The 15,509-nt window shown below is 43.6% G+C and overlaps 1 protein-coding gene across 1 annotated transcript in view; it reads right to left on the reverse strand.

The window, feature by feature from the left end:
- LARS2 (leucyl-tRNA synthetase 2, mitochondrial) overlaps nt 1–15,509 on the reverse strand; it is a 255,884-nt gene that overhangs the window by 143,380 nt on the left and 96,995 nt on the right. The window contains exon 6 of the mRNA XM_006868824.1: nt 11,389–11,532. Within this exon, the coding sequence (XP_006868886.1) occupies nt 11,389–11,532 (144 nt within the window). The remainder of the gene's footprint in view (nt 1–11,388; nt 11,533–15,509) is intronic.

A 15,509-nucleotide genomic window follows, 5' to 3' on the forward strand; every position in this document is an offset into this window, starting at 1 on the left:
GGGAGTCTCAGTTTACTACAGATGTAGAAAACATTAATACTACATTCTGAGCAAATGTGACCCTCAGAGGAACATTAGCTGTCCTGGAATAGTAGGACTTCAAAAAGTTCATGGAAATAAGGAATTAAAAGACAATGGACTTTTTCCATGAACTTTCTTAAGCCCTCTTGTATAGGAAAATGGGATGCTACTGGGAGAAATTTCCATTTCTACAGAGAACACTTATTTTGAAAACACAAAGCAACAACAACAAACTCCTAATTTAATGGCAATAAGTATACACCTATCTATGACTGTTTGCTTCACTAATGGCAGCAGTGGCCCCTGGATCAGTTTCCTGTTCACCAAGCAGCTGAGTTCAGAAGGCCCCAGGTTAAGGGCAGGGTGCTAGAGTAGTAGCGTAAAGACAAAAAATTTGACACAGTTCTAGCTCAGGAGGCCAAGAAGCCCATTCCAGTCAGAGCAAATCACAAAACCCCTCATCACAACACTTCCAATTCCCTTCCCTTCTCTATGACAATTCCTGGGTCTATGACATTTGCTCACTTGCTAACTCCTGACTTTCTGCAACACAAGCAGAATGTCTGCCATCTGCATGCACTTGTGAGAAATGCTTGGTTGCTTGGGAACTAGCCCTGAAGAGCAGGCAGAAAGACTGCAGGACTGGGCTGAGTTCTTTTTCTTATCAGTTTCTTCTTAGTTTTAACATTTCCTTGTTCTACCTGGATCTTTATTTCCTGGTAAATTGTAAAGTATTATCATTCTTTGAGGTTACCCTATAGTCTATTAACTTTTCCCTCCATTTAAGATAGTCTATTGTATCCTGCAATCTACCTGACCTCCTCACCACCTGGATCTCTGTTCCTATATTTTTGCCTTCTTTGACATTGTTATTATTTTGATCTTTGATTGGCCTCACAGGTCCTCTGAATTCGTCACTGTAATTTTGTTCTGTTCTGAACTCTGCTGTCGACTGAGTTCCGAGTGGTGTTGCCATGTCTGTCAATCTCTGATTGTCTTCTGCTCTTGTTGGTTTTCATTCCAAAGAACTCCTTTTAGGATGTTTTGAAGTGCTGGATTAGTTTTGACAAAAAATGTTAGCTTCTGCTTATCCTGGAATGTTTTGATTGCATTGCTGTATTTGACTGACAGTTTTGCTGGGTAGACGATTCTTGGTTAGCGGTTTTCTTTTAGGGTTTTATATATGTCTCCCCATTGCCTTTTTGCCTGCATGATTTCTACTGAGGAAGTCAGAGCTTAATCTGATTTGCTTGCCTTTGTAAGTAACACTGCTCTTTTCCCTGGCTGCTTTTAGGATTCTCTCCTTGCCTTTGATTTTGGAGAGCTTGATTATGATATGTCTTGGTGATTTTCTTTTGGGGTCTATCCTTCCTGGGGTTTGCTGAGCTTCCTGAATGCTTATCTTTTCATCATTCAAGATGTTAGGGAAATTTTCTTCCAGAAGATCCTCAACTATTTCCTCTGTGGACTTCTGTGATTCTTCCTGTTCCGAAATGCCAATAATTCTTAAGTTATTCTTCTTCATGTTATCCAGCATGAATCTCACTTCAGATTTTTTTATCATTTTTTTCTGCTTGCTCTTCTATCTTATCAGTATTGAGAGATCTGTCTTCCAGCTTGCTGGTTCTGGCTTCCATCTCTTCAATACTACTCCTTTGTCCTTTCAGTGTATTGTCCATATTTGATATTTTATTATTAATCATCTGGACCTCTTTTTTCAGGGTCTGAATTGTTTTCAATGCTATATCTATCTTGTTTGATTGACCCTGTACTTTCCTGACTTCTTCCTTATTTTCTTCTACCCCTCTGCGGAGCATTTGGATCTGTCTCCATATCATTCTTCTGAATTCCTTCTCAGGCAGATCCAGAGCCTGCTTTTCTTCTAATGGGAAGTCTATGTCTGCCTCCAGCTCATTTGTCTCAGTTACTCTTTTCTGTTTTTGGACATGTGCTGAGTTCTTTTTTCTTGGACTTTTTCAGTAGTTATGTGGGTTTTTAATGCTTAAATGAATGTATGTTGCTGTGTTGTTAAGCTTACTGAGTGTCTCCTGGCGGATGTAATCTGGAGATAGGCTTCCCTTTTCATAAGCAATGCCTAGCAGCTGGTATTGGCTCCTGTCCAGATGGTAGGATATTATGGGGTATGCTTGTAGCTTGGCTATATGGCCATGATTGCTGTCTCTTCTTGGGTAATGTAGGGAGAGAAAGCTCCCACCACCAAGTAAAGAGTGAGACCAAAAACAGAAACAATATAAAAGCAAAGACAAAAAACACCACTCAAAAACAAAAATAAAATCGTAGCCAACTGTCCAGTAGTCTTTGTGGCACAGGTCAGTATGCGTGCACAGTAGAAACCTCCAGCAGTGGGTGGGGGTGTCCACTCGCTCAGGCCCCCTCTAGTCACCACTGTGGAGGTGCGCAGACAGATACTGAGAAATGAATGGAAGAAAGATTTTCCACTATTTTATCTCTGAAGATCAGTTAGTTATAATTCTCAAAATAGCTACGTCCTTGTATATAGTAGTTGGTGTTGGCTCTTGCCTTTTATGTTGGGGTTCTACAAGGTGCACATATGGTTTGGCTGTATGGTAAGACCTGCTGTCTCTTGTTAGGCAAGGCAGGAATAAAGGGTCCCGCCCAGGTCAACTCTAGGGCTGAGTACCCAGAGTCAGACATCATAAGAAGCAGCCAAAGGATTAGCCTGTGGGACCACTGGGGCTCCCAGGGACCTCCTCCCTGTGCCATGGGAAAACTGTGGGTGCAACGCTGGACCCTTTCGGGGGTGCGCTCCCACCCAGCTGAAGGTGTCCAGGCTGGGCAGTGAGGGTGTGACAGGGGAGAGGAGGAAAGATAAGTGAAAAAAGCCGTTACACTTCCTTTTCCAGATGCCACTCCGTGGTTTTTAGCGCTGTATCACTGTATCAGCCTGGCTGGGGCCCTGCCCTCTGATCTCAGCCTAGGCAGAGAGGCCCACAGACAGCATTCTGATCGTTTCAAAAATCACCGTGATTTCCCTCCACAGCCAGATTTCTCCACCGGTTGGGGGTGGGAAACTTATGTTCCCCACCGTATATTAGATCCAAAGCTCTGAAGCTGCTCCAGGAAAGTGCCTTCTCTGGTTATCTCATGCCTCTGCTGAGCAAGACTGCAGGACTGGAACTCAGGAATCCCAAGCCTGGATCTTTCCTGGGACTGGGATGCTTCAATTATAGGATGACACAAGGCTGGGTGAGTGCTTGTCAGGGTGGGGATGCCACCTAAGGATAGCAATCAGCCACCTGATGAGGAGGGGTGCGTGTGAGCTGCTTAAGGTGCAGCAACACTTCATCCCTTCATTGTCATTTGTTTTCAAAGTGATCTTGTAAAGGTCTCAGTGAGGGTAGGAACGGGGCCCTGAGTTAAAAGGTTCTCTCAAGTCCTCTCAGCTTTAAAACTCAAATGGCTTCTGGGCTACTGGTGACAGTCACCACTCCTCCTAGTACCCCAGAGGCCCCCAACAAGGCACTAATCAATTTCCTCCAGGAGTCCACTTCTAATCCCCTGAGAAGGAAGAAGGCTTTCTAACTCAAAAGACCTGGCTGGAAATTCAAAAGACGTTACTCAGGGTTTCTGATGTCGACCTAACATCTATTTTTGTCTTTACTTTTTTCCCAAAGTTAAACTTTTTTACAATTTATTTCATTGTCAATATACCTTAAAAAGTATATCACTAATGTTTCCCATTTCCCCTTTACAGTTATTCTTTCCAACTTTGAAATGAAAGTCAGGACAGACTTTCCATTTGCAGAGTTTTGGAGTAGGTGTGGGCAGGCATGGCTGCCTTCCGTTCCCTGACGGGGGAGGGCAGTGGGGTGTGAGCAAGAACTCAGGGGTAAGGAAACAAAGTGACCAAAGAGGATTAACCTAACAGAGAGCAACACATGCAGATATGAGTAGGCATTGGTGGGGGCCTTCTGAAGGAAGGAAAGGGCAGGGCAGATACTCCCTGACTTCAGGAGCAGAAACCTAATGATCTGTATCCTGTCTAGAATGTGGCCACACCATAGGTTTCTGAATCCCTGGCCGGATCCAATCCTGGTGAACCTTCTCAAGCGATGTTGCCCCTAAGGCCTTCTAAGACCAACCAACTGCTTCCCCCAGCAGCCCCACCTGAATATCCAGCTGACTCCTTCCCGAGTGGCGGACACCCTGAGCCTATGTCATATTTTGTCCTCCACTCCAGATAACCTCTGTGCTGGGAATTGTCTGCCTCAAGTAGCCTACTTTCCTGTTACTTCTGCCATCATCCTGTCCTTGTTTGCCTGGACCCCTAACCCCACCCTTTAGAGACATTCTGAGGGGCTGGGGAATAGCTGCTCCAGTAACAACTCCCATCTGTGCCCTTTAGCACTGGCCCACCATTGCCCTGGGGTGAGCTGAGAGGACAGGCTGGAAAATGGAGAGGAACAGAGTTCAACTTAGAATAACTGAGGGGACAGAAGATCCTGGACAGACTGGGAAAACAGACAACACAGGCAAGCGAGATATATTATATAAGAAGGAACAGACTTTAACAATCAATTAGCTTTGTGAGACAGGGAGTCAAAACCAGATCCCAAGGTCTGGAAGCAGAGTCTGTGATTCCTTTGGAAACCAGGGAGTCTTTTTGGTTAAAGAAAAAAAACCACCCCCCGAAAAAAACCTTCACAGAAGACAAATCCAAGCATTGTCATCATTAAATCCCCTCTCTGGCTTGTTCTTGTGGCTTTTTATCCTGGCAGCCCTGCAGAGCAGCTGAGAGTGTGTTACAAGGTTTCTTGCTTGGAATGTTGCTCCTCTGGGATCTCAGTCACTTTGCTTCTTCTGCCAACATCTACCGTGTGTGCACATCCACCCCTCAAAGGCCTAAGGAGCACAGTCAGGAGCAGGCACTTCACCAAGGCATGTTTCTTAGGGGCAGGTTGAGGCCAAGTCCCCAAACTCCCTGATCAAACCCTGTGCAAACCTTCCTGAGCAGCACAAGGACAACTTGGTTGCTGTTACCAAGAAGCACTTGTGGGCATGACTTGTGAGCAACCTCTGCTCTGGGGCTGAGAGAGGCTATGAGAATGGATGCAGGAAGGCAAGTAAGTGGCAGAGTTTCCTGGCAGCAGCTGACACTCTCATAGGCAACATGGATCCCCGGGATGGAAATGTGGGCAGTCAGAGCACAGGTGATGTTACCTGCCCAGGGGAGCGAGGCGCTGTGGAGACCCTGCCTCACTGCTCCTCCATGGCTGCCTTTCTGCTCTAACCTCCTCTCCACCACAGCCAAGAGCTGTCACCAACCTCACTTTCCTCCCTCTCTGCTTCTTCCCTAGCCCCACATTTTCAATCTCTGCAGGCAAAAATGAGACCAATACAGTCTGGTAAAATGACCCTTGCTTTCCTCCCTTCAAACTTGTGGGTGAAATGAGGGTAAGGCAGGAAGGTGAAAGGAATTGGGGGGTCTTACTGCCTGTCCTCCCCCCTGTGTTGTTGTTCATCCATTCTGACCAGCAGAATTTCTACTTGGAAATTCCTAGTTAAGTATCAAGGTTTCGGAAGGTAACCAAGCCCTCCCTTACAGACATTCTGGGCTTCCCACAGAGCCTGACCTCCTCAGACCACTGGACAGACGTGGGACCCCTGCTCTCTCCTGCATGGACAGCTCCCCCTGGCTGTGACTGCTCTTTCAGAACTGGGGCCTCAGCTTTTCTCATCAGGATTCCTAGTACCGGCTCTCAGTCTGGCCAGGCACTCAGTGATGGAATGAATCTAGACTAGAAATGATCTAGACTGTTGGTTAAGAGCTCCAGCACCCAGGCTCAAATCTCAGTGCTGTCACTCATTACCAGTGTGAGCCTCAGTCCCCTCACCAACAAAACAGGGCTAATGGTGGTACCCACCCTCAGAGCAGAGGATCAAAGGGAGGGTTAAATTAAAAAAACCAAAACTAAACTCATTGCCAACAAATGTTTCTATCATTTCATTCACTGTCCTTAGTCATTATGAGGATTAAAGAAGATGGTGTAAATAAAGGCCTGAGCACAAATCAGGGAGGAAATGGAAGAGGAACATAGACTGTCCAAATTATAGTGGTTGCCAATGAGTCAGGTAATTCCGTAAAACGTGGAAAATATAACTGCCAATTTGGTTGGGGAGACTGGGAAAGCTGGCAGCATCAGCACTTAGTTATTTATTGTCCATCTTATCATTTAGGAGGAAGAAGAGTGCCCTGTGGGCTGAGAATCTACCGTGCATCCCTGGGGGCTACAGGAGGCAGCGGACAGAAAAGAAAACCTCAGATCCATTAGGAAAGTTTAAATGGGAAGCCCACTCCCTGTTTGTCTCTCCTGCTGTCTGGAACTGAGGGGTCCGTTAAACTCTGAATCCCTTTTACTTCCCCTGTGTCACTCTCAAACCCAGCCCCCTCCCCTTCTCTCACCTCAGCAGCACTGCCCACAAGATACCTCCCACACATCTCTGCCAAGACTAATTCATGTTCTTCAGATACTCCTACAGCAAGTTTTTCTTTTTCACAGACAGAGTGGCTGAAATCACTTTTAACGTTTCACAAAGCAAACAATCCTAGGAAGACTGGGTGGGGGGTAAAGGGGGAAGTCAAATCAAAGACATCACAGAACAGCCTCATAAAGCACTTTTATATTTCAGGGCTCCCTGTAATCTTCACATCAGACACCTGTCTTTAAAATTTGGAAGTTAAGTGAATGAAATGAGAGCTCCTCCACAAAGACACGTTTCCAAGCAGACCACCAGCTGTACATCACAGAGGTAGCCCTCCATTGCAAAACCAGATGCAAATCTAAAGCTTTGAAGAGAACCATGGCAAGCACAGCTTACTGGTCATCCCATTCCCCATTTCCTTACCCCTGTCCACCTCAATCACAGAAGCTAAAAAAAGAAACAAGCCTGCTTTCTTAGTCTGCCTGGAACCTGAGAGCGGCCTGACACAACTGGGACAAACAGGACATCTGCTGGGGTTTCTACGAAAGCTCTTGCTTTCCAGATAAAAGGCACAGTCACTGGCACTGCCCTTCTGTCTCCCGTCCTGAGTGGAGATGTGCTATTTGGAGCTTCAGCTATCATCTTGCCATGAGGTAACAGATGGAAGGAAAGGCCAGGAGAATCACCGAGATACTAACTCAGAGCCCTACGATTCTTCAGTTCCAGCAAATGGGAGTTCTTATAACAAAAAAGTAATTTTCCATTCCTTTAAGCAGCCATAACTTGGATTTTCAATTACTTGCAGCTGAAAGCATTACTAACTGACTCACTCAATAGCTATTTCTTATTTATACGTCTCTACTAATTTAAGAAGGAGCTCTGGTAGCGTAGTGGTTACTAATCGGGCTGCGAACCGCAAGGTCAGCAGTTCGAAACTAGCAGCTGTTCCATGGGAGAACGATGAGGCTTTCTGCTCCTGCAAAGATTTACAGCTTCAGAAACCCTATACAGGGTCGCTGTACAGGGTCGCTATGAGTCGGAACCGATTCCACGGCACATGACCACCACCACCACTAATTTAAGAGGAGTCCTGGTGTGGCGCTGTGGGTTAATGCGCCAGACTGCAAAGCCAGCGGCAGTTCAAGCTAACCAGCTGCTCCTCGGAAACCCTATACAGGGTCGCTATGGGTTGGAACCGACTCGACGGCACTTCACAACAACAACTAATTTAAGAAAATTTCTACTACACTTAGTTTTTTTTTGGTAAGTTTTTATTGTGAACTGAGTGATAGTTTACATGGGAGAACACTGGCTTTGCACCACTGTTTCATTGCAATGATTATCTCTCCATGCATCATAATTCAACAGTATTTGCTTCCATTCCCTGGTTTGTTGGGGGGATGTACACAGAAACACTCTGGAATATATAATAATTTAAACAATCAAAGGGCACATTCTGCAAGCCTGCTTCCTGGCCGCCAACTCTCAGTCCCTCTCTTTCCATGAGCCCAGAGTCCTCAGCTGCTCCCTCTATATTTGGTTTTTAAGCAGACATTTGATCTTCTCTCAAAGACATATGACCTTCTTTGAAGTTTTGGACCCATTTACCCAAGCACCTGGAGTCCTGGGGTGGCACTGTGGGTTAATGCACCAGACTGCAAAGCCGTTTGAACTGCAAGGTGGGTGGTTCAAGCTCACCAGCTGCTCCTTGGAAACCCTATACAGGGTTGCTATGGGTCAGAATCGACTCGACAGCACTTAACAACAACAACAACCCAAACACCTATTTGTACATCTCTATTCAAATGTCTCATGGTCCTAAAATTCAAAGGGTCAGTCAGGACTGTATCTCTCTCAGGGCTCTCTGAAAGTTAAGGTTAGACAATGGCTGAATGATCTACATACTGTTCAAGGCAAAGTATTCCTTGATGCCAGCATCTCCTACCTTTCCTTGTTTTGCATCACCATGCTCTGTAGATTTTGCCATCTGAATATTTTTCATATCTACGACCTCCACCTAAGTCCATGTTAAGTCATGCTAATATGCCTGGACCATTGCAATATTCTTGTTAGCTGGTCTTTTTGCATCCATACTTGCCCTGTCCATGGTAATCTTATCCTATCTTAGACTCCTAATGGTTTTTGATGGCCCCCATGAGAATGTCCAAATTCCTTAACACCTACAAGGTCTTGTCTGATCTGGCCCCTAATCACCTCTCCAGTCCTAGCTCATGCCTCTCTTCTTGGCTCTCTCAGTTCCAGCTAAAGTGCAATTCTTACTATTTCTCAAATCCCTTACATACATTTGTGATAGGGCCACCATACATGTTCCATGAAGACTTCCCTTCAGCTTTATAACCTACCTATCTTGGGGTTCTGATGTGATGCTGTAGGATAAGCAATGGACTACTAACTACAAGTCATCAATTCAAACCTAGCAGCCACTCCTCGGAAACCCTATACAGACTCACTATGAGTCAGAACTGACTCAATGGCACTTAACCACAACAACAATCTTCTATCATCCCTATCTGCAGCCCAAATAGTAAAAATGTCATTTCTGGTACTATACTTTTCTGTTTTAGATTTCCACTTGGTTATGTTTATATATATACAATTTCCATTTCTCTCTTGGGATTCCCCATGTGTTCACTCATTGCAACCATCTTATTCCTTAAATCCCAAATATTTATATTGTTGTTGCATTAAGTGCCATTGATTCAGTTCCAACCCATGGAGACCTACATAGGGTTTCTGAGGAGCAGCTGGTGGGTTTTAACTGCCAGCGTTGTGGTTTGCAGTCTAGTGCTTATCCTACAGTGTTATACCAGGAGTCTTATAATATTTATGTAATAGGTGCTTTAAAGGCCTTATCTGCTAGTCTCAACATTTGGGTCATATCAAGGTCTATTTCTTTTGAACTTATTTTTTTTTTTCTCCCCTTGAATATGGGTCACATTTTTGTCTGCTTCTTTGCAAATCTGTCATTTTCAAGTGTTAAACTGGACATTGTAGATGAAAGTTTTTAGGGAGTATGGATTACTTAGTCTCCCTTTAAAGGTCAAGAGCTTTGTCCCTTATCCCTAATGGCTGGCCCTTTGGGCTGGGCTATCCTTCTGAAGTCTCCTCTCCCTCCTCCCTTTGGAATCTCTCTCTGCTCTTGGTTCTGCAGCAGTCATTTTCTACCAACACTCCTGGAGCCTTCAACAGCCCTGCCCTCATCCACACGCCTGGAGAGAAAACAGACTTCTGTCCACCAGACCACACCCACACCACTCCTTCTTCTCCTGCTTTTCAGGGTAAACCAAGTACTGACCTCCAAAGACAGCTTTTAAAATAAATCTGCACAGGAGTTCGGCAAGAGCTAGGCAAGTCACCATGGCAACTAACAATATCTGTTCAACAGCTGAAAATGCATAGCTGACAACTGAATAATGCCCCTCAGTTAGGTTATTATAATTTCAACTAGAGGCAGAGGTCAAAACAAAAGAGCTAATTAGGAGACCTTCCCAACAAGGCTATTATAGAGAATCATCTGGTAGGTCCTTGAAGTGACCTGACATCCCCCCCCCAATAATGCAGTGGCCACACTGTTGGCAAACACAGGCTCCCTCTGCCTAGGATGATACAGAAAGCAGTATCCTCAGCTTTGTTTTTCTCACCAGGTCTTCCAGTAGTACTGTGTGAAAGGAGCAAGGCCCTGCGTTAGAAAGTTCCAACAAGAGCTTCTTCAAATCCATATTCTACTGTCTCCTACATTCTGACTAAATTGTAAAGGCAAAATAGACTCACTTAAGCTATGTCTTTTGAGTAAAAAAAGCTAGAAGTCATATTTCCAGAAGGCGTTGGTATTGTAAGTTACTCTACTGCTCTTAAAAGAGAATTCTAATTCAGGAAAGTTTTGTACTGATCAAAGGTTACTTACAGCTTTGTGTTGTCTTTGTATATAAGACCTAGAGTGTTAGGTCTGACCCAAAGTCCATTTCAATCTAGCATTGTCTCTTACAAAACAACCCATGGGATACCATGGAAGGGCACAATTATCCTTTTTATAGTGACTACCACTGGGGAAGCAATGCAGTCCCTAAGTATGACACCTTTACATTTTCAGATGCTGTTTATATCTTACGCTAATGCGATATAGAAATCATCAACTTTCCCCCTAACTTGCTCTAACCATCTTCTCTGGAGTTTCACGGGGTGACCCCTTAATTTCTGTACTGATGGCAGCATAACGATTGCCCAAGCTATTGGAAATTTAATAATCAAGTCCCCTCTTTCAATTGTTGACTTTGCACTGAATTCCTGAACACATAAAAACCCAAGAAGGCACCTTAAAGATCAGTTGGTCTACCCTCACTTTTGAGGATAGATGAGGAAACTGAGGCCCGGAGACACACCAGTTTACACTATCGATCAGGGACACTACAAGAATAAAACTCAGCGCTTTCATTCCTGACTGGATTAATTTTCACTCTGATCTTCCCTCTTGGAGACCAGCCATCTCTTTACTTTTTTAAAATGGTCTTCTCTGGGCCCTCAGGGATTTCATTCTATCTTTCCTGAGGTCTTTCTTGAGGTGTGACTGCAACACAGATAAATTTTTAGCTTCATTGTTGATATAATTATGGATACAGCTGAAGGCTTTTTTGATCTCTGTGGAAGTAAGATGACTCAGTGAGTTGAGAGATCAGCAAACATCAGCCTTCAATGATCTCCAGGTGCTATTCTTGAATGAGAACGCAGAGATACACAACTTGGCTGTTTCCTGTCTGCACACCCACAGTTCTGAGAGCCCTTTCTAGAATTAACTCTTAACAGGGAGACTCTCTAATACCAGATGACCTGAATGTTGCCACCAATGTGTCAGGCATTATGGCGAGGCTCCGGGTTGGCACTTACTTTTGCATAAGCGGTAGTCTTAATAAACCACTGTCTGAGGTACTTCTGTTCCACCTTTGCTCCAGAACGCCACGAACATCCATGTTCATCCACCTGCTCGTTGGCAAGCACGGTTTGATCCACTGGGTCCCAATTGACCAATGCCTGTACAATTCATGAAACAACAGAATCTGGTGAGTACTTTAATAAGATCACTTAGACCTAAAATTACCTTAGGCTTAAAATTTGTAAGTTAATAGAACAAAAGTGATTTACTTATCTGTTATCACTGCTTGTATGAGGGGGCTTCAGAAAATCCATGGAAAAATTCCATTATCTTAAAAATTTTTTTTTAATGTTTTATTGTGAATTATGTGATAGTTTACATGGGGAAACATTAGTTTCACTTTCATCCTATCATATATCGTTGCACTGCCATGGTTACAATCCCCTCCATGCATCATCAACCAATGGAAGGGTATACCCTGCAAGCCTGCCCCCTCCCCGCCTCCAGTCGTCAGCATACAGACCCTCTCCCTCTTTGTGTCTAATCCATTATCTTTTAATTCTATTGATCTATGAATTTTTGACGCCTCCTTGAATTAGGGGTGGGAGGAAGGAGTACCATTCAAAATGAAAGATAAAATGGCCAAATACTATTTAGTAACTTAATTAGACAGTTCACTCAAAAAATATATCCTCTTCAAAAAGAAAAAAAGAAAGAATAACATAAACTGTATAAAATACAAAAGGAAAGAAGAAAAAAAAAATCTTTGTATACTTCCACCTCCACCTCCTGCACCTCAAATCTCTGGTAGGGGAGAAGAAACACTTGGTATTGGAGATTGCAAAACAAGTAAGTCTTTATTTCCTTATCACCATTTCCTACACAGATTGGTTGCTTTCAGGCTCTAGGTTACAAATGCAATGAAGAGGATGTGCTCTAATAGAGGGTGACACGTTATAATAAACCGAGGTGTCGAATGAAAGACAAACAGAGGCAAACAAAAGCTATTTTCCCCCTAATGAAAGACTTGGGAGAAGAGGAAAAACACCAAAGGAAATAATGTCTCAAATCAAAGGTAAACCAGCTTTGAAAAGGCGCATTTGCTTTGCTTTTCAGTCCCACACGCTCCTCAACTACAGGGATATAGGCTCACAGGTGGTTAAACTTAGTGTGGTCAAAACTCAGGCATCCTGGGCCCAGTGCAGCATGGGAACTTAGGAAGCCTTGGACAAACACCCTATGTCAGGTCTCTTCTACCACTGCCTCTATCAGACACGTTCCCCTGAGGCCAGGGTCTTCTTCACCCAGCATCCTGGATTTTCAAGCAAAATCTTGCAGCACAGGATGCGGTATCTGGACAATGTCACTGGCTATATGTGTGTCCCCGGTTGGCAATTATGTTCTCTAAATGCCCTACTGAATTCAACTCCACACACCTTTGTAGTTAACTAGCCTTATTTGTAATAAAATACCTGCATTTTGAAATCAACCTTAAATCAGACTGAAATCAGGAAAACACCTATAAAAGCAGTGGACTCAGCAGATGTCCTGACAACACCCCTCAGTTATTTAACAACATCACAGAACACGCCATTTTGAACTCAAGAGAATTTCCCTAGTTGACCAAGGGTTAAAAACTAGGTTTTATATTTTTTGTTTGAGTAATTTTTGGAAAGCTTTTAAAAATGTACATCATAACAAAATTATGACAGGGATATAGTCATAATTATGTTATGATGTGCATTATTATGTTATGATGGTAACAAAGGGGATTGATTGATTTTATATCATTGCTGTCTTGGAGGCGTGGCAGTTTTGTACTCCCTTGGGGATAATCTGGACAATACCACCGTGACTTCACTGTCATCAGCGCTCCCATTTCTGTAGCACACGTGGTTGCGCTGCTTAAAGTCCTTTTCTAAATCCTCCCTGTCTCTCATCCTACTTGCTCCTCTTCCCTTCCATCCTGAGTGATACACTGCTTCCCTGGGCCTTATTTCATCACACAAGGTGCCAGTCCTTTCTAGATCATATCCTCCATTAGTATGCTTTTGTCTGCTGGCCATTGTACTGGCCCTTGGCTCCTCTCCATCACCTCATTTCATCTTTCTCAAGATCTGCTTTTTTACTACCAAAGACTTCTTCTGAGTAGCTTCAGTTTCCATAAAGCTGGCAGTGCCTAAGTTTCAGGATATTGATTTTTCACAAAGTCTATTAGCTTTGTCTTGAGAGAAGCATGCTTAATTAAGGGACATCACATAGATCTTATTAAAAAAAGCTAACTCTCAAAATTGATCTCACTCTGTTCTGTCTGGAATGGGCCTGAATTTGGACTGAATCCAGGACTGGTTCCCAAGGCTACTGCTTATTTTGCTCCTGCCATCACATTGTGGAGCCACGAGGCAGCAAGAGTGGGAGAGGATGCCTGTTTGTCAGTGTACCTTACGAAGATAAGACCACACTGCAAACCTTGCTTTTGTTGTAGTTGTTAGGTGCCATTGAGTCCGTGTCGACTCATAGCGACCTTTTATAAGTGTGTGAATTAGCAGTGACCAACTGTCACTGAAACAAAGTCAAACTCACACAGTAGGGGGCTCTCCACAGTTCCCTAGGATGTCAAGCATGATAGAGCATCAACCTTCTTTGCAACCACTACATCCATGGAATGAAACCTTTTTTCAACCACAGAGATGAAATTTACATTCTTCCAAATAGATATTTTTATATTCATATACATAGCTGAAAATATTTTTGTTTCGTGAGAGCAAGGACTCTGAGCTGAACATTTTGGTGGACAGTACTGTTAAGAACAAAAGACTGAAGCCCTCCAGCTTTATTTGGTCTTGTTGTTTAGTGCCATAGAGTCGGTTCTGACTCATAGCAACTCTGTATAGGGTTTCCAAGGAGTGGCTGGAGAATTTGAATCACCGACCTTCCGGTCCAGTGTTTATCCTACAGAACCTCACCAGGACTGTATTCAGTAATGCTCAAACACTGTCCTTAAAGGGTCGTTTATATAGCTAATGGCAGAACTGAATTTAAGGGCTAAAGCTTCTTTTATATATATATATAAAAAGATACAATGCTGTTAAAGGAAGAAAAGCAATAATACCTGAATTTGGGAGAGCAAAATAAGCTTTAGTGCAGGGGTGGGGAAGCTTTTTTCTGCCAAAATTTATAACATCATTCATGGGCTATACAAATTTATCAGCTTTAAAATTAGCCTGCTACATTTGGTCAAACTTTAATGAACTCACCTCTAATGTGATGGCTTTCTGCTCCCGTAAAGATTTACAGCCTCGGAAACCCTGTACAGGGTTGCTATGAGTCGGAACGGACTCCACGACCCATAACAACAGCAATAATGTGATGGCTATGGAGTCCTGGAGTGGCGCTGTGGGCTAATGTGTCAGACTGCAAAGTCATTTGAACTGCAAGGTTGGTGGTTCAAGCTCACCAGCTGTTCCTTAGAAACCCCATACAGGGTCGCTATGGGTCGGAATCGACTCAACAGCACTTAATAACAACAACAACAATGTGATGGCTAAGGAGCTCTGGTAGTGGTTATGTGTCAGTCTGCTAATCTCAGGGTCAGTAGTTCGAAACCACCAGTGGTTCCATGGGAGAAAGATGAGGCTTTCTGCTTCCATAAAGATTTACAGCCTTGGATACCCTATGCAGGGTTGCTACTAGTCGAAACCCCCCAATGTGATGGCAGGAACTGTGGTTGCCTTGGCAGGGCTAAATGATTTTGGCTGGACATTCCCTATACCTGATTTAGAAGGACTGTGGTAATGCAATGATTAAGTGCTTGGCTGCTAATCGAAATGTTAGCAGTTCAAACCCACCAGCTACGACAAAGAAGAAGGATAAGGCAACCTGTTTCCATAAAGATTTACAAATTCAGAAATTCTCTGGAGACAATTCTACTCTGTTCTATAGGGTTTCTATGAGTCGGAATCAACTAAAAACACTGGATTTGGTTAGGTTTTAAAAATGCTTTAAAAAGTACTATGTGCTAAAGCTTTCTATATCAGTACCAATGCTCTTCATTTCAAAAGTCTGTAATTTGAAATGAACTACTTGATGTCACCCCACAACTCTTCTGGTCTTTAGCGTTTAGCGTATCAAATCT

The sequence above is a fragment of the Chrysochloris asiatica genome, unplaced genomic scaffold, assembly GCF_000296735.1.
Source record: "Chrysochloris asiatica unplaced genomic scaffold, ChrAsi1.0 scaffold00124, whole genome shotgun sequence".
Classification (NCBI taxonomy): Eukaryota; Metazoa; Chordata; class Mammalia; order Afrosoricida; family Chrysochloridae; genus Chrysochloris; species Chrysochloris asiatica.